The 19,737-nt window shown below is 43.7% G+C and overlaps 2 protein-coding genes across 2 annotated transcripts in view; both read right to left on the reverse strand.

Annotated features, from left to right (window-relative positions):
- The window catches only part of LOC143329375 (potassium/sodium hyperpolarization-activated cyclic nucleotide-gated channel 2), a 31,920-nt gene extending 22,616 nt beyond the window's left edge, over positions 1 to 9,304 (reverse strand). The window contains exons 1-3 of the mRNA XM_076745230.1: positions 8,115 to 9,304; positions 5,373 to 5,796; positions 3,169 to 3,330 (exon numbers count right to left, since the gene is read on the reverse strand). Of these exons, the coding sequence (XP_076601345.1) occupies positions 3,169 to 3,330; positions 5,373 to 5,796; positions 8,115 to 9,304 (1,776 nt within the window). The remainder of the gene's footprint in view (positions 1 to 3,168; positions 3,331 to 5,372; positions 5,797 to 8,114) is intronic.
- A 3,010-nt stretch (positions 9,305 to 12,314) lies between these two features.
- Positions 12,315 to 18,952, reverse strand: rnf126 (ring finger protein 126). Its single transcript, XM_076744094.1, has 9 exons — positions 18,777 to 18,952; positions 17,297 to 17,355; positions 17,146 to 17,206; positions 16,818 to 17,056; positions 15,690 to 15,758; positions 15,518 to 15,587; positions 14,913 to 15,006; positions 14,332 to 14,447; positions 12,315 to 13,468 (listed from the first exon to the last, which is right to left on the reverse strand). The coding sequence occupies exons 1-9, from the start codon at positions 18,849 to 18,851 to the stop codon at positions 13,316 to 13,318; spliced, it is 936 nt and encodes a 311-aa protein (XP_076600209.1). The 5' UTR covers positions 18,852 to 18,952; the 3' UTR covers positions 12,315 to 13,315.
- Positions 18,953 to 19,737: the final 785 nt, after the last annotated feature.

The following is a 19,737-nucleotide window of genomic DNA, read 5'->3' on the forward strand; positions in this document are numbered from 1 at the left end:
CGAAGCTTGATGGATGGCCTGGCTGCAACACAATGGCTAATGTTACAAGTTGTCAGCTACTCAATAGGGGGGCGGTCTCAGGTGGCTGTAGGCAGCCTGTACGATGGCAGAGTGGCCCTTAAGTTTAAGAGTGGCGGCTCTCTGGAGACTGACTGTCTTTTATTATACAGAGAGAGCAGTGGAGGAGTCAGTGGCCTGTCAGCCCCAAACTTCATCATCCTGGACTTCAGACTCTGCACTGTACACAGCACATGGCTGCCTGTGTGCCAGGTCATGTAAGTTTAGAAAAGCAAAAATACTCAAGTTGTCCTGAAGTTACGGTTGATGTGATATAAAGTCTGTGCTTTATTATAAAGTCAGTGGGGTAATTTTTACATTAAGCACACGTGAAATACATGAAATCCCATATTAATGGATTGAGTGTAACTGCGTTTCAGTTTGTTGATATTACATGTATAAAGCAAAATACCATTGTTTTCATTATCAGTTAATCTGCAAAATGTATTCTTGATTCATTTCATTTATTTAGAGCCCAAGATGGTGTCTTCAAATTACTTGTTGCTTCCGAACAAAGATATTCAGTTTACAATGTTGTAAAACAGAGAAAAAAAAGCAAATCATCTCAAGAGAAAAGGACAAACAAGTGAATCTTTGAAAAATGACATAAATGATTAATTGATTATCAAAATAATTACTGATTCATTTTCTGACTAAGAGTTTCTGAGCTCTGATTGCATCAACATATCTCTCAGCCTCATCATTTTCTTTCTGTTTTGCTTGAAGTGATCATTGGCTGCATTTTTTCAAAGAAACTACTTGGATACAAGGAGCCATTATTTGCTTTACATTGTTACATTCAGGTGCGTGCGTGCGTGCGTGCGTGCGTGCGTGCGTGCGTGCGTGCGTGCGTGCGTGTGCGAGTGCGTGTGTCTTTCAGTGGAGGGCAAACAGTTGAATGATGCAGTAGAAGGAAATGCCTGATGCAGTTTTCAATAGTTTAGAACATCAAAGACTTGGTGTGAACACGGTGGAGACTCAGCCTCAGGACCAGTGGACACACCTGCTCTGGCTAAAGTCTCTCATTCTCTGCATTCTGCTTACAGAAACACTGACGTACATGAAGCTCAAATGTTTTCTTATTCATTATCTTGGAGGTTACACTGCAGGAATGTGAATCTACTCCCTGAACTTAAATGATTATTTCAGATGAGTGATATGAACAGCTAATGCCTCCAAAGTGCATATTAGAAGATATTTTTTCTGAGATCACGTCACCATCAGCTAATTTTGATTAAAGAGCACATGAAAGCACCATTCATCAGACCCAAAATATCCCCCACATAAATACTGAGCGCCTGAGTCAATATTGTAATATGTGGTTTTGTCAATATTGTCCAGCAGTGCCAGCAGAACTGCAATACGTCTGTGTCGGACATATTAAAGAGGAATTCCCTCGTTTCACCAACATGAAGGAGAGGACATTCATTCTCAGCGTCGCATTAACTTGTTTTAACCAGAGTTACTTTTGTATGCCAACAAATTCAAGGGTCAGAGCTGTCATCCAAGAAATACTTCAAATCTGAAATTCACAAGTGGTCACGGCAGGCCCTGACAACGCCGGAGAGCAAGACCCAATCTGTTTAAAACCCCATTTGGACCTATGCCTCATGTCTGGGTTAGTGCGGTGTCCCCTCACTCAGTAAAAGGCTGGGCTGACAGACAGACGCGTAAACAACCAGCTTTTATCTCTGAGAGAGACATGGCAACAAAGAGCCCAGCTGCTCGGCTATATTCCCCCACCTTCCCTCTGTTTTCCCCTTTTATCTTTCCCATCACCCCACCGTGCTGAAGAGGAGGCACGGGGGGATCTAGAGGTTTGCTTAAGTCTTTCTCTTTCACAGCTTCTTCATTGGTATCCTACGGTTGTTTTCTGTCTAGCACAGCGGCTGAATGCTGCTGCAGAGAGCAGTGATATGAGTAATTTTCTTGATTTGTTGGAAAGAAATACAGACTTTTCCTCCTGAATCAGTAATAGCATAATTGCGACAGACATCACTTAGGGTAATAATGGTTCCCTGAGCAGTGCAGTGCACTGTTTTCAAAGTGGACCGTATTGATCCAAATTATAGTATATGTAACTATCAGCACTAACCTGGAGCACCCTTCATTTTTAGCCACGCTGGTCGCATGGCTCTAGAGATGGAAATATCTGGTGAAATATTTATTTATATATTTATGCCTCAGCTGTATTATGTATTTAGTGCTAAACAGCAAATGTTAGCACCTCAACACATCAATTTAAGATAGTGAGCGTGGTAAGCATACAGATACATGTAGATTGTTTTATTGTAATTTTGCCATCATAATTTGTTTGTACTGTGATCTGATTTTTTGGTTGCTCTGTTCACATCCATCGTGTCTGTCCGTCCTGGGGGAGGGATCCCTCCTCTGCTGCTCTTCCTGAGTTTCTTCCATTCTTCTCCCTGTCACAGAAGCTATGGGGAGTTTTCCTTAACTAAATCGAGGGTCTAAGGACAGAGGATGCTGTCTGTTGTACATATTATGAAGTCTCCTGAGACAAACTGTGAATTGGGCAATATGGATTAAACTGACTTGACCTGACTAGCACGCTGACGTTTAGCTCAAAGCATCTATATGCCTAAATACGGCCTCACAGAGCTGTTAGTGTGTCTGTAGACTCTTCATCTTGTTTCAGTGACCAAGACCTATGAAATAATTCTGCTTACCCTTGTAAGGGAAACACTCACCCTTTAACAAACTGCCATCTTTGTACAATGACCTCCAATACTACAAGAGACAAAACTACCAACCGATTTAATTTTTTAAAACAACGATGAGTTGGCAGTAAAATAAGCCAGTTTTTCTGGTCTTTTAAACAAAATAAATCTCTTTCCGATGCAAAGGTTCATACACAGATTTAAGGCTGTACTCCACTGATGACACACCGTTCCATTTTTAGTTTATCATGGTCACAAAATAATGATTGACATTCAGACAATATTTTCTAATGATGGTCAGAAACGATAATCAATGTTCTGTGACCACTGATAGCTCCGTCCCAATCAGCTCAGAGTGAAAGATGTAAATCCAGTTCCGGGGGTGAGATGTGCAATTTGGTATGCGCCGACATGATTCCCTGACACTTACCTCCATCTTGTTGAGGGACACCCAGCAGTCTGAGGGGAAGTCCTGCAGCATGGGAACCAGGAACTGTAGGCAGCCGTCCCAGTGACACAGCAGCAGCATCATACCAATCAGGTTAAAGATCCGCATCACCGCACTGGCCAGGTCATAGGTCATATGGAAGATCTGGAACGAGACAACGAGACAGGAAGGGGTGTTTAAAACTGGGATGAGATTTGTGGAGATAAAGAATATGGTTTTCATACGTTTGTTAAACCCCAAATACTTAAAATTCATATCTCAGACTGGCTTCCCACTCGGCTCCACGGTCTCCTTTGGATTACACCAAGTTTGATTAACGAGTCGGGGAGACAGGTTCCCATCAGTCCCAAATCAAACACAGCAGGAGCAGGCAAGACATTTGTTACACAGAGATACATGACATCAATCAGAGGCCCAAACACGCACACAGAGGCCAGTCACACACACGCACAACACTCACGCATGCCTGCAGGCGCACTGATACACTAAAAACACAGACAGACATGCCAACGCATACACACTCAAACACCCAGAGTGATGGACAGGGACCATCATGATCCTTAGCAACTGATCGTCTATGTCGTCTCACACATCAATCATTCTCGGTCACTGGACAGTCACTTATAGGCCAATCAGCTATCACCCGACTGACTTCAACAAACCACTCCTTGTTGGTGTTTAATAGTTTAATGGCTGCATTTAATACCTCAATAATCTTTAGAAGGTCTAAATCTGTATAATTACAATACCGTGCAAGACATGTAGGAAGGCCCGATCGAGTCTACTATGAAGGAATGAGAAATGGGTCATTTGTTACTCAGTGCAGCTGAGGGAGAAGTGATACTCTGTGAGTATCAGCGATGAGGAATGATACTGGACATGAATCACATGTGCTGATCTTTCTAAATGCCGCTTTAACCTTTCTGGGGTTTTCACCGTCAGTTTTTATCAATCAACAACTGACAAAATACAGTCATTTGTCATCTTTTTCACTGAGGATGGATGAGAGAAGCTGTACTGTACACGCCGCTGCGTTGGCTAATGGAGATGCTCAGCACCACGGACAGCTTCAAGAAAGTTACAGGAACTAAAAGCAGCTTCGGGTTCAGATTCTCGGATTTTCCAAATAAACTATGACAGATAATTTGAAACTGGGCATTTCTTGTGTCAGTTTCTCACTCTCCACCACATCTCCGCTCTCATTCGCCACGCATGCCAAGTATTACTTCCCATCACGCACCACTGTGTATGTGTGTGTGTGAGCATCACATCATATCTTCAGAAATCCAATTATCCAAAGGTCAAGTTAGCAGCCAAGCCCCACTGCGCTGCGCACCACTACAAAATGCCAACACCAGGCTGCCAATACTGGCATAAACGAAAAGTCGAGTGATCCCGTGACATCGTTGGACCTCCTGCCTCCCAGGCTGCTCTCCTTCATTTGAGGAAGGAGTCTGAGGAGAGGCTGGAGCAGGACACCCCTAACAAAATACATCCCTGGCAGAGTAAATAAAAGCTCAGCAGCCAGGAAGGGCAGGACTGGGTCTTTGAGTTCAGTCTACAAGAGGCAGGGACTCTACCTGGCAACAGCACCCATATTCACAGTCTGCCAGTCAGGCCTCTGAGGACATGCAGCTTATCTAACCTCCCCGATCCCTTTAAATGAACAATTACTGACATATATAATCGCAGTCAACAGCCCCCTAGTGCTGCATATTATCATCACCCTCTACCCCACCTGCTCTTCCTCTGGCGCCTTAATTGATTAACTGTGTTTGCCCTGTTAATAGGCTGCTTATTAGACCGCCTGATACCACCTGTGGGACTGCCAGGTCAGACAGGGAGACAGAGGGCTGTGTGTCGGGGGTAATTTTTGTGACAATAACAGTAATTAGAATGCAAAGTTTGTTAAAGCTCAAACATCCTGCTGACATTATACATTTCTCACCATGTGGCAGGTGAGAGCATTAATATCAAGCCTGCAGGCGGAGGAGAGCAGGCCGCTCGAAGCAGACAGAGAAGCAGATTGTTGGCTTGGTCCCGAGCCAACATCAACATATTGGAGGCAAATCAGTGACCTTTTATCACCGAGTAGATTGGGTGTTTCTTCTTCTGTGGCTGAGAGTTGTATGGTTAGCGTTAATATAATATTCACAGAGGCACAGTCATTAAAAGTATGCTCTTACCTCTTCCCATTGGTGAATGTAGCGTATTAATCTGGAGAGCCTCAACAGCCTCAGAAGACTTAGGATCTTGGTAAAGCGGACGATCCTCAGGGCCCGAGCGGTCTTGTACACTTCCGAGTCGATCCCTTTCTCCACTATGAGGAATATGTAATCCACTGGGATGGAGGAGATAAAGTCCACAATGAACCATGTTTTTAGATACTTCTTCTTAATGGTTTTAGGGTCCAAAATGATGTCTGAGTTGTCCTCGATGATGATTCCAGTGCGAAAGTTGAGCACCAGGTCCATGAGGAAGAAGGTGTCGGAGACCACGTTGAAGATGATCCAGGGCGTAGTGGTCTCGTCCTTGAAGAAGGTGATGCCCACGGGGATGATGATCAGGTTGCCCACCATAAACAGCAGCATTGTGAAATCCCAGTAGAACCTAGCAGGCGTGTGTAGTTGTGGTGTTTACATGACAGTGTGTTAACATGGGTACAGGAGGGGAAAAAGGGAGGGGGGGGACAAAAATAGAGTCAGATAAGAAAAGAGAGCTGCTGTGGAAAGCCGACAGACACAAGAGACTTCCTAACTCAAGATGGAAAAGTGTGAACAAAGAGCAGGAGCTGCACTTTGCCTGCCTGAACATGCAGAAGGCACGAGAGAGAGACATGCTGCTGAACTTCCAAGACTCACATACTACAATTATTAGTCCATTTCTCCATGCACTTTATGCACTTCTGATGCAACAAACGGATTCTTATGATTGTCTGCGCTCATGTAAAAGTAAACAAGATCATTAATAAGAACGGCTGATGAAGGTTTTTTGTTCTGTACTGTGGCAGCTTTCCTCTCTTAACCCTGCTGTTATGCTGACATTGACTTCACTTACACTCACGACACTGCTGTAAAAATAAGAACAGAAAACAATAATTGAAAAAAAAAAGACTATAAAACACAGAAATATTTCAAATATTTCCTATTTTCTTTGATATATGTGTACATGCTGTACAGTCCAAATGTTGTCTGTCATGGTGACATCACTTAATGTTTGAGGTAAATTATTCCTCTTATGAACAAAGTATTGGGAAAACTCCAATAAGATCCAAGATGCAATACAAATAATCTTGTTTAGGATTTGGGAGGGGGAGTGCTACATAAAAAGTGTTATCAACACCACCACAAATACTACATCCAATGTACTTCATCACGTTAAATCTCTGAGACCCCAAACAGAAGTCACTTTCTGTGGCAGGCTAAATTAGGTTTATACTCAGTTGTCATATAATTAGGAAAAGTCATGAAGTATTAAACTGAGGTCTGCAGGGATCCAAAGAGAACAATAGGTTCCTTGTCTAACCCTGCATTTTCAGCTCTTAACGACCTTCCGGTACACATGGACGCCAAGAAGGTGACTGTCTGGCTACTTGCTGTCGGTAGTGATGTGGCACGTTGGTGACTGGGACAGACAGAGTAAAAGTAGTGAGGTCTGAGCCCGTCAGAGGAGGCTCTGCAGGACAGGTGCAGCGCTGAGTCATTACACTGCGACTTACGCAACAAGCTCTGACTCCTCCACTCCACGGCAACAACAATAGCCGCCCCGATTGTAATGTTTGAAGCAACTTTGCTGTTTTAACTTTACATTCATTAGCATGAGAATGACGGCGGCGCCGCTGCAGCCTCACGCCGTGTAGGAGTTTGCATGGAAGCGGGAGGTCTCCAAAGTGGCCTGTCGTCAGATTACATCTCTGCTGTTCAAAACATGTCTCAAGTTTAGCCTTTAGTGGTCTACTGACTGGGCGTTATTTGATACAAATGGGCCAAACATGAATGGGGGCGGGGGGCTCAAACGCGCGAGCCGACTCCAAATTAGACGGGAGCTGTCCACTCATTGAGGTGCTGAAAGCCAGAAGCCCAGCAAAGCGCAGAAACCTACTGATTCTCTGACCCAAATGCAATTTAACGACGTGGTATATGTCGGGGGGGGGGGGGGGGGGTTACAGGCTAAGTCAAACCCGAGTCACGAGGAGCCTTCTTGGCTTATAGGCACCTCTAAATATTTGCAAGACAAAATAGCTGCTGGATGTCCAGCTGGGTTGTCGGTGTTCGAGCCGTGACAAACCGAGCGCATCCGTGATTAAAATGCAGGATCCGGGGAGTCGTACAGGCGGATATGTCTCCAGTGAGCATGCTTGAGGTTTCGCACACTTGGCTCAAGGTGACATTCCATTACTGAGCGCATCGCGCGCACACACACATAGCCCACATCCTGTCAGCACGGCTTTTGTCGCAGAGCATAGCTTATAGCCCACTACAGTAACCACATCTTTGAGAATAATGGCATTTTAAACGAGCCCGAATTAGCGTCAGAGCGCTGTCCTCTTTGTTAACTGTGAACGCACTGTGTTAGCAGGCCGGGCTCGCTCAGCATCCCAGACAGCTACTGTATACATACAGACTGGAGCAGGATTTGTTTACAACCTTGAAAGGACACTCTTTGCTCAAGTCCTTTTGCCTGACAACAGGTTGTTTGGGGGATTCATGGCAGCACGCTGCAATGCATCGATTCAAAGCTCTACAGATTCAATCATAGGGGATGAAATGAAAAATCAGCAGCCTGCAGCCTTGAACAATAACCATGCATGTGTTTCCCGTGCAGGCACAGTGGTTACTCACTATGAAGTGAGTTGTAGATGACAATGAGGACCCATACGGGCCCCTCATGACTTTCAACGTGCGACCAATGGCAGCCCCAGCTCTTACCTGAAATCGCTGTAAGGGTGGATAATCCAATTTCCAGCTGATTTTACCCTCTCCTGCTCTCTCTCCACTGCTTTTTGACTACCATACATGCGTAAGGAGAATTTGTTAACTCCAGGCTGCAGCATACTACTAAACTGCCGCTGCATGAAGCTGGCTTGGCTGCCCCGAGGCTCCGCATCCTCGGCGGGCACGATTGGCGGTCCATCCTCCGGCTTCTGGAAAGTGACAGAGTTCCTGGGCTGCTGGGTCTGAGTCTGAGTCGGGCCGTGCAGCGAGGACGAGGCTTTCCGGCTTGGTGCGTTAGAGAAGGACACCTTGGAGTCCTTTTTCTCGGGGACACCGCTGGACACGGGGGTAGCACCGGGGTTAGCGCTCTCTCCTCCGTGGCCCCCGGTCAGGGACCCGCCTGGTGTGATCGAGCCGTCCATGCTGGCGGTGGTCGAGTTACAAGCTCCTCGCTTGGCGCCCCCTCCGTCCTCGGCCCTTCCCGACCCTCCCGTCTGCTTCTCCTGCTTGGAGATGATTGAGCGCAGGCTCCCGGTACCCGAGTCCCTCCTGCATTCTCCGTTTTTGTTGCATTTCATGCTGGAAATTGGAGCGACGCTGTTGCAACCATCACCCGCTGTCGCGTTTAAAACCTCTACCGCGACTGCTGATGCCGACGCCTCCGCCCCAGATGCTCTGCTGGTCTCGCCGCGCTCGGCAGCATCGCCCGGACGGGGTGTCTGAGTCTCGGTAGTTCTGGAGGCAGCAGTGGGCCGTGGAGCGGCGGGAGCGTCCTCTGTGTGCGTGTGGTAGGGCTCCTTGTTGGAGTTTCTCCTGGAACCCGAGGACGCGGCTCCCCCTCCTGGCGTAAAGTTCTTCATCCTGATACTGCCACCGCCTCCTCCACCTCCGCCGCTGCCGCTCCCCCCGGCTCGGCGCAACCGCGGATGCTGAAACTTAGACTCCTCTTCTCCGTCCTCCGTCTCGTCCATCACGACGTTGCTGGGCGCACCGGGCTGCTTACCGCTTGGTGCGCCGAGAGAACCGGAGTCCAGACAGTTCTGGCTGCTGTTGCTTCTTGTGCATTTGGACGCGGCAGCCTTAGGTGCGCTGATGTGGCTGCATCCACTGCCGCCCACCGCCTTCTTTTTCATGGTGGCAGCAGACGCCGGTGAAACCTCATTCCTGTCCATGACATTGAGCATATCAAATTTTGCCTCCAATTATCTTTGGAGAAAGCCAATCAGGGATAGAGGCGAGATGGAGAAGAGAAGAGAGGGAGAGAGAAAGGAGAGAGGGACAGAGGGAGGGGTGGACGTGACTTCTTTGCAAACTACTGCGCTTTTACTTTCACTAGTCATTGTGTCAAAGATGCTCCAGCATGAAACTAATTGAGCCCTTTGACTGCGTCAAATATCATTAAACTGTTCGCTTATGCTGCTCCTAATTCAGCTCAAGCTGCCTCCAGCTGAGGCCTCTCAGTCATGACCTAAATATTGAATTGCCTCGAGTAGCTCGATCCAAATGATCACACGGAAATTGATGTTTAACGTGTTGTCAATGACGTTATATACTGACATCAAAAGTTTAATTACCACGTGTTAATGAAAACTCAAATGATGTCATATGTTTAAGAAGGTGTTTTCAATGACAACCTCTTGAATCGATGCCACCCATAGTTGGTGTTTAGCGCACCCTAGCGGCCATATGGGGGTGGCACAGAGGACGCAAGACAAGTGTTCACATTAATGTGATTCTTCCAGACACACGCAGAGGTGTCAAACTTTGTCAAAGACATATGATCAGAAATTGGAATAGGTCTCCAGTTCAGGTCCATGTCTCTACAAGGGACACTTATTGTGGCACATGTCGCCTAAAACGTGCCTGATCCTTTGGGTGCTTGTGGCTGGGTTCATGCCCCTCAGGGAACACACTGTACCTTCCTCCTCTCACGAGCTACATTTTGGTTTCAAGGCACGTTTTGATTTCTGTCCCTTGGAGTCTGGACTTGCTGGTTTAGAAGACAGGAGTACAAACGGTGCCCATGGGCACAGACAGGTACACAAATCAAGCAACTAATACTTGTGCTGTTTTGGTGCTTTGCATTCCTGGGACTTACTTTCTAAGGGTGTGAGTATGAAAAACACAAAAGAAACAGGGAGGTATCATCAATTAACTGTGCAGCCTCTTTCAACTGCTGACAACCCAAGCTGCTGTGACATTCAGAGGCAGAGTCAGCTCGTGCGCAGTGCGTGCAGATACTACCTGTGACGGCAGAGGCACTGATGCAGTGTACACGCGGACGGAAAGATGCTTTCAGATGCAGATTCAGCATCACTAATAGACCACGCTGTGTTTTGGCACATACATACTGGTTATACATGTGTGATGCTGTAGTTAATGCCTTCCTATTAGCATCTCTGCCTGAAGGAATATTATGCAAAGTAGCCTGAATGCATGTATGCACCGATGGCCGAATCCACAGAGCTACAGAGCATCATACCTGCACTCTGAGGATGTGGGCCATTACAATCAGGTGCTTTGTCACTTGAGAAGAGATAAAGTAGCTAGCCTATTTTCTTTGATCTAGATTTGGTTGAGTCTAATTTTGGTCACATGTAAAGGATAGCTTGGTTTTACACAAATACACACGCAGGCCTATGTAACAATAGCAAGATAAGTATATCAACTGGTGCTAACTGCTGAATCATCCCTGCTAGATAATGTTTCCCTGAAAAATGTAATACAAAGTTAACTTCAAGTCTCTACTGAATCTTCTTGTTACAAATTTCTTACCTTTTGACATCAATGCTGGGAAGTCATAAACATCATCTCTCTCCCCCCTCCCTTCCTCAGGCTCTCTGTCATCGTCTCTGCACTTCATTAGTCAAAACTAAAGTGCATCAAGGTTCACTTTAATTTCCTGGTAGCGTGATGCAGCTGTGTGACGCTCTCAGATGATTTTCAGCAAATGCAAAGAGACCAAAAAGGCACAGCGATTCACTGAAATGGTAATACATGTAAAAGAAGACAAGTGGGTAAATGGGTGAAACGTGTTCCAGTACTACACAGGAGTGTTAACCTATTCAGGGGAGATTAAGTGGTGACCATATTGGTTCATAGTAGCCTAAGCCATTAAAACCAATAAAACAGCTTTTTGTATTTGCAGCATTGCAACTCTGGGACCATCTGGAAAATAAAATTTCTTATTGCTATTTATTTGAATATGAAAACCAGACAGCTCACTGGTCTGATGACTCAGCGACCACCTGCTTGTTAATTACTGCAAAAAATCTCGAGCTTGCTGTGAATGTCTGACACGTCCATCTTTGTTGTCACTGAAATGCAAGACTGGCATGCTGCCTAGTTTCATGGATGACTTACTTGACTTAAAGTGCCTACAAAAAGCATTCGCCCCCATTGGAAGTTTTCATGTTTTTTGTCCTGTCATTGTTCTTTAAGAGATGTTCAGTGATTTGGAAGTTTTCTTGCACTGGTCCCCTGGCTTGTGCTTTTCGCTGGGGTTGTTGTTGCAGGTTTTGCCTTGATACTGACTCATCTCACCGTCCAGGCGCAGGTGTATTTATACAATGAACTGGAACCCACTGACTGATCTCCATTGCACTAATAATGTGACTTTTATGACCAATAGACCCTTTTCACAGCAGGCCTTTTCACTTGGTCAAAGCAGGAAAAGCACAGGTGTAAATAACAGTGGTGATTGTCCCATTCTGCTAAGTGTCCCATTAAACCATGCCAATGAGTGAGCAGGCACAATACCAGAACTCTGGAACCAGCCCACCTAAATGTGACGCAGCCATCATTAATATCATCAGTTCCACCTGTGTTTTTTCTGCTTTTTTTACTTTCACTTCTGTTGTCAAAAAACCCACATTAAACCTGCTCTGATTCAATCCTGTAAGGCAAAAGAAGCACGAAAACTTCCAAGGCTGTGAGTTGGGATAGATTGTCTAACAATCACATGACTACATAATCATTTAAAGGTTCAAAACGTACATAAAGCAGGGTCAGTTTGTAAAAACATGGTCAACATGTGTTCATTATCTACTGACATTAAACCAACATAAGCCTCAATAGAGATAAAAGCAGGCAAGAAAAACTTGTCTTTCTCCTAATTAAACTTAACATTAAAGCATTACTAAATGTGCACAATTAAATATTTGAAACTGCGCATTATCAGCAGAAAACTCCAAATAGTTTAAGTACTTTATTGTAACTGTACGAAAAATCAGTAAATAAAATAATACACTTGTTTTGTGAAACACATTTGGTCAGTTCCATAGAGGTAAGATGATCCCATGCCGGTTTCGTCTGTATCTTCTCTCCTTTTATGTTGCTCAATTTGTGTCTTGGGCAAGGGTTCAATAAATAAGTGGGTTAGTGATTCTTTGTTTCACTTGAGGAATAAAAATCTGTCCACTGTTGAGCTGCGTGGATCTTTACCTTGTTGAGATACACCAAGTACACCAGATCAAGCTCTAATAAAAAGAAGAAAAAAAAAGTCCCAAAAGACTCATTCAATGCAAAAATGTGAAAAAACTTTTTCTTTTTTCAGTAGTTTAACCAAATTCACATTCTCCTCAACATCAGACAGAATTTTGTGCAAAATAAAAAAAAGGTGCAAATAAATAAAAACCTGATGCATACACTCAGCTTCCCTTCCACAAGATTTTAGTTTGACCCAGCAGCTGTGCAGCGGCCGACAGCTCAAAATGAATTCTCTATCTACACATCTTTGTACTCTGCACCACCACAGGAAATGTCTTTTTTAAAAAGAGCATTTTGTCTTAAATATAAAATGCGTCCCCACCTCGTGGCAGAGACATGTCTCCATCAAAAAGTAGTCCACTCTGTCTCAAACTCTGCTTCCGTTCTGGTTACAATGCCAATATTATTATTATTATTATTACTACAATTCACAGCCTTTCTGGATCCTCCTTCATCACTGCCCGGTCCCACCTCCTTAAATACTCGGCAACGATAGCAGCAGGAGCTGGACCCAGCGTCCGATCAGCACGGGGGGAGGAATGACGACTGACAGTCCGTAACAGATTCAGAGTTCACCTCAACTCATATCGTCCCCATTAATGAAGACAGACGACTGTCCTGGTCTCAGCTGTGGAGAGGAGCCGTTGGGTCTCGTTTGATGCGTGTTGTGAGGTTTTCAGATGGGATGTGGCGACGATGGTGAAAATCTATGAGTTGCTGGCAGCATTCTCATTACTAGGTGAGCTGGGAGAGGAAGAAGATGAGGAGGAGGGAGAGAAGTTCATCCCTGATAGCCCGGGTGGGTCTGTGGCTGTGTTCTCTCCACTAAGACTCTTCCTGCACACAGGACATGTATCATGCTGTTGGAGAGAAGGATGAATGAGACTTGTGTAAAAACTCTGAGTATTTTCAGTACAATAACAAAGCTCACAGGACTGATCGGAATCATTCAATACCTGCGAGTCAACAACCACAACAGCACTATGCACACTTGCTAAAGCCAAACCAGTTCACATATGACTGAACAGATTAACAGTCGTCTGCTTCCAGACCTCTGAGTTGCCACCCAAATTGAAGATTAGTTGAACAATTCATATACATCTGGTGTGCTCATCCATCTCTGAGCCCATCCGCCACGGTCTGACCACAAATTACCCTGTGGGCAGAGCGTCAGCCTGTCAGTTTGTCTCCAGGATTTAATGGAGACGAATACTCTGGTGAGCGTGCAAAAACTCCTTCAGGGGTTTGGGGAGGGGTTTCAAGACACGAAAAGTAAACAAAGGAACTTAATATATTCGCTAGGATGTTAAATGTGGAACCAGCTGATGAATCTCCAACATGAAATCACACTAAGCGACATATTTAAAGGAGATTTCATATTACCTTCAACACATAACAATAACTGTACAACTGACAGACTATAAAATTAAGCCAAATAATGAAGCAATAACTGAAGAAAAGTGTAATTTGCATGATATGCATGGATTTAGAGCAACATACGTCCTGTGAATACTGCATCAAAGATGAGTTTTTTATACTATCCTCCATCTGTATTATGTATTTTTAACTTTTTAACTGTCACAGACACTTAATAGGCTTCTTTTTTTGACAAATTTAGATGCTTGGCCATTGTTCTATATATACACACCAATGAAATACCGTGATAAACATCTAATATCAATCTTGCAAATCTGTTTCGGACATCCTTGATAGACATACATACCTGTTCCAGCCATGGTACTATACAGTCATTGTGAAACAAATGATTGCACGGCAGTTGTCTGACCCTCTCCTGAACACTGTAGTCTTCTTTGCACACAGGACACTCTAAACCAGCACCTGCACAAACAGAAAGAGACCCGCTGTCACATGCATTGTGATCACACTAATCCTGTTTGAGTGACGTCAGTTTTGTGTAGTTTAAGGTTAAATTGGAGCACTTCACAAACACTAAACACAACATGATTCAAGTTAAAATATCAGTAAATCTATATGTAGGAATCTTCCCACATCATTCGGTGATGCTTAACAACTAAAAAGAAAATATAATTTCATGATATTTCAAGCAGTGAAAGTTTGAAAATCATGACCCATCCCTATTTTTAATAGAGAAAAAACTCTTATTGATCTTGTTGAAAGGCTTATCCAAAGGGTTTATTTTTTTGAGGTGTCCTGATAAGGCTGTAATGACATCTGTGAAGCCAGTACAAAGCACAACACTGATCACAAGGAACAGGAACCTTCTGTTCTGACAGATAGATAAAAAAAAGAGGCAGAGAGATAAGAGAGATGTTAGAGACTTACCCACATGTTCCTCTGTAATGGAGATGGTGGGTAAACTCTTTATTCTTTCTCTGTCTGCAGGAGGAGGACCCGTGTTTTCGAACTGGTTCAATAACTACAAGTGAAAGAGAGCAGAATACCAGAGTCCTTGATTTGCTCTGAGTCGTTCTCTGATTTGACTGCAGTAACAACACAGCTGACTTCTTGCAGGGACAGTGTGAGTCTTTTCTTCTCTAAATACCTTGAATTCTGTTTATTTAATGTAAATAAAATAGAAAACAACTGTTAAAACAAATCTATGTCTGTTCTGGTGAAGTATTTCCACGCTGTTGTCATTGTTGGCGTTGGGACATACAGCCGTGTTTCTTTATGCCTCCAGCTGCATATCTGACATGGACGCATTGCCACTGCTTCATTACTGCATCATGGTCAAACCACAGATGAAGGATTGGTCTACAGCGATGCACAGTGTCGACTAGTCAAGTATTCTGTGAAACCCCCTCATCCCGACATCTACTACTATAAAACAAACCATTCAAACATATTGGGGTCTATTGAAAAGGTTCTTGGGACACTGATGTGCAGTTTTTCCTCCTCTGTCACATAACAAAAGAAAGCTTTGATACCTGTGTAATGATCGCATCAAGTCCATTGGCACCCCAGGCATAGTCCATTGGATTGGAATGAAGCATACCCCTGAAAGACAAGAACAAAAAAGACCAGCAGTTAACACATCAAGCATCATTTCACTCAGTGACATGAAACAAGTAAACGAGCATCGTGGTTTCTTCTTCTTACCATGGTCCCATCCCGATATTTGGCATGGCTGTAGGTGCTATGATTCCATTTACTAACTGTTGGATAATTCTGTATCGGGGAAAAAAAATAAGTTTAGTGAAATGCTTAATGTGATAAAAAAAAATCTCAGCGGGATAATGCCAATATTCTGAACTGTTAACACAATGACAAAATACTGTAACGCACAGCAACAAGCGTGGATGAAAAGTCAAAGTACCACTGGCTCCACGTTGGAGTTCGTTTGAAAAGGGGAGCAACAACAGTAGTGTGGAAGTGATTTGCTTACAAAAGTTCAGATGTACAAGAAAGCAGAGTAATATTTAAGAAGTGCAAGAAGACTGTGACAACAAAAGGAGCCAATAAAATCAACTTATGTCACCTCCTCATGCAGAAGCTCCCGGGTGAGCTAGAGGAGAGCTCAACAGCTACTGTGAGTTCTTATCCAAACAGACAGACTACATGGGCTCAGCACAGCAACACCAAATCTTTGCCTCTCCATACTTTGTCATATCATCAAGAATATGATTATGGCAGAAAAACCCTGAAATACTGCGATATTATTTTAGTAGTGCCCTGTGATTTCTGCCGTGCAGAAGACAGAACCATGGAATTTGATAACAAAAGCAGAGCCAAGTGTAAAAAGTGGAATATCACTGACAAAATGTGTGTGCAATTTATAAAAAAAACAGGGTTTTTTTCTATCATTATACTACTACAACTACACCAGGAAGGTTTTTCACAGTAGACACTCTTTCTATGACAAAATCTGCTTCAATCATAAAACACAGAATTGAGAAAAATCAAAACAGAAAACGCAGAATTTGGGGAAAATTCAAATGAGTTTCATTGCCCACCCCTACTAGATGGGAAATATGCTTTCAGTAAGAGGCATCGCAGACATGTTATTTTTACTGGAAGTGTTAGTTAAGTTCGACATTATGTTCAGATGTATCTCAACACATCATGTCATCATATTTTAAATGTTTTAGCACAGTATATTTTTAATGTACTATGTATTTTCTAGCAAAGATGCAAAGCAGATAATACTCAAAGTTCATTTTTTCACCTCTATCCTCTTGTGTCCCACAATAACCTTGCACACACACTCTACTGCTGAAAATGTCTCACCCCTCTAATGTTGGCACTCCTTCATGGCGCGTACCCGGTCGTCGAGGGACGTGTCTCCCCCGTGGCTGTCGCGCACTGTATCGCTGCCGTGATGCCATTTCTCGTTCTCTCCTGTTTTCTGTCTCTCGGTTGTCCTCTGCTGGCAGCCGCGTTCGAAGGTCGAAGTTTTCATCAAAAATCCCGAGGGCAAACGGACCGTACCCAGAGGGGAATGTGAATAAATGTTGGTGATCCATGTTCTAGTAGGAAAGACAGAGGCAATGTCAAATCATGGTGCAATGGTGCAAAATGTTTTCCTGGACCGGCTGATTTAACAAGTCACACTGACCTCAAAGGCTGGGCGGTTCTGATCACCAGAGGAGGACGTGGATGCGGAGCCATTTTCAGCACTGCATGAACACGATGATAAAGAAAGACTCAGAAATGCACTTGAACATCAAATGAATCAAATTCATGAGAGACAGGATAATCCTCCATACCTTCTTTCTTCAGGTAGTTCCTCAATGAAGCCAGATTCACAGCGTGGACAGGTGTAGTCCTACAGTGAAAATACACTGTGAATATATGGTGTGCTTAGACCATAACTAACACACACACACAGCTGTCTATTTATTTGGTGCACCAAGCTTAAACTAATACTTTCTAATTCAACAGCTCAGCAGAAAAATCCTGCCCTCATGAGGGATGTTAGGTTCAGTTAAGAGTGTCGGAGAGGCATTTATTCAGCTTTATGGCCATTTTGGAGGCTGTGCGCTGTTGTTAAACTGTACTGTGTGGTTAGGTGTTTCTAATATTTAGTATACCATCCCTGATATAAATGGGGTGGCCAAATAGTGGAGATTCAACAATTAATCGATTAGTTGTCAACTATCAAAATAACTGGAAACTACTCTGATAATCCAGTAATCAGTTGTTTGATTTTTAAGGAAAAACAAGGCAAAATTCTCCTCTTGAGGCCACTTAAACGTGACTATTTTCTGGTGTCTTCACTCCTCTACGACAGTAATCTGACTATCTTTAGGTTGTAGGCAAATCAAAATATTTGAGGACGTCATCGTGGGCTTTAGGGAGACAATGATCACCGTTTTCTTACATTTTATAAACCGAAGATCTAATGGATTAATCTAGAAAATAATGAAAATAATGTTAACTGCAGTCCTACAAAAGAAGACGAGAAGTGCGATACAATTCAGCAGCACCACACACTGCAGCCTCCATATATAACACACTGTCAGCACTTCCAATCAGTACATATGATCTCCTGATAGGACGCTGTCACACAGGCAAGCAGCTGGCTGACTGTCAATAAAGTAACGGTGACTGTAACATTCAAGAAGCTTCCCGTGAATGGCTCCAAACAGACTGCTGTGGCAGGAACGCGGCCTGTTGCCACAGCAGCAGTGTGAAGTTAGCTGACTGACACTGTGTCAAAGTTTGACTGCTCTTTGCGGCACAACAATACGTTATCACATAGCCTTATGGGAAAGAAATGTTCATGCCGATGTTCCATATTTACTGAATGAAAATCATTAAGTAAAATCCACAACCTGCTGATCGGCCCGTGACAGAATCCAAATTTGACTTTAAAAAAAAAAAAAAACAGTGAACCGAATTACGCCTTCTTCTGTTAGCTTGCTTGCTAACGTTAAACCGCTGAGACCTGTCAAGCTGTGAGGATGGGTTCTAACTAGATCCTGTTCATTCTACCGCCATGTAGCTGAAATTACATGCCTACAACACAAGACCAAAACACGAGCGTGCCAGCCAACTTAATTACTACCACTTGACTGTCACTCTGGACCGTTGTTGCCTATGGGGCTAGCTAGCTAGCGGAGCTAAGAAGCAGCAATGAGTCGACGTGACTGGGGTATGCGCAAAAACATACGGACATACAAACACACAAGCCTAACAGTAATTTCTCAGTCTTCAAGTAGGCAAATATGTCTCTTAAGTCCTTACCGGTAAACGCGGACTAATCTCTGCTGAACACCGGTGACAAAAAAACCGGCAGGGCCGTGGGGGAGCTTCAGCCATCTCTAAGCAAGAGACCAGTTCGTATGAAGCGGACGGGTAGCAATAAGGGACAAAACAAACCTGCCTTTCGCAATAGGAAAGCCACGGTGAAACGGAAACACTCGAGCAGCAATGCAACGCTACTATGTCAGCTAGAAAAAATTACCACGAAAACGACTTCCTGTTTAATATGTTCACTCAATAAACGCGAGAACGTCTGACTTAGGGTTAAATCCATTCAATCATCTATCACATAATAGTTAAAGTTAATGATTTACATAAAAACACATTATCATTATAATTGTATTTTTGAACTGTCCACAGTTCTCTTAGACCTAAGTGCAGCATCTAATATGATTGACCATGACATCTTTATTATCATCTTAAACAGTTGCTTAGTCTTTCTGAAGCTGCTTTGGTCCATCACTGTTCTCATTACACATACTGCCACTTGGTGACATAATTAGAGAGCTGAACAGAAACATGCAACCAAATGATGCTGCAGCTCTAGACTCCATAACTATCTTTGGCAATAAATACATGGGTGACAAATACCTTCTTGAAGTTAAACGAGGACAAAACTGAAATCCTACTACGCAACACGTGAACTGTTTGTGGTTTGTTGTTTTGGCCTAATTAAGGTCAATGATATCAAATCAAATATGTTTGATTCTGCATTGTGTCAACACTCATTTTGAATGTTGATGAAAAGGAGGTGACAATCTGGGGTTAGGATATATTTAATCCCCAAACCTTTAGCAGCATTATGACCCAGAGGAGACTGACATCTCTCTCATATATCAGACATATTTATTTTGGAAAGTGGCTATATGCACTGATGTGATTTTTCATCACCACAAACCTCAAGCAAGGCCTGACAAGGGCCACTTTTGGAGTAGATGATAAA

This window comes from Chaetodon auriga, chromosome 12, assembly GCF_051107435.1.
Source record: "Chaetodon auriga isolate fChaAug3 chromosome 12, fChaAug3.hap1, whole genome shotgun sequence".
Classification (NCBI taxonomy): Eukaryota; Metazoa; Chordata; class Actinopteri; order Chaetodontiformes; family Chaetodontidae; genus Chaetodon; species Chaetodon auriga.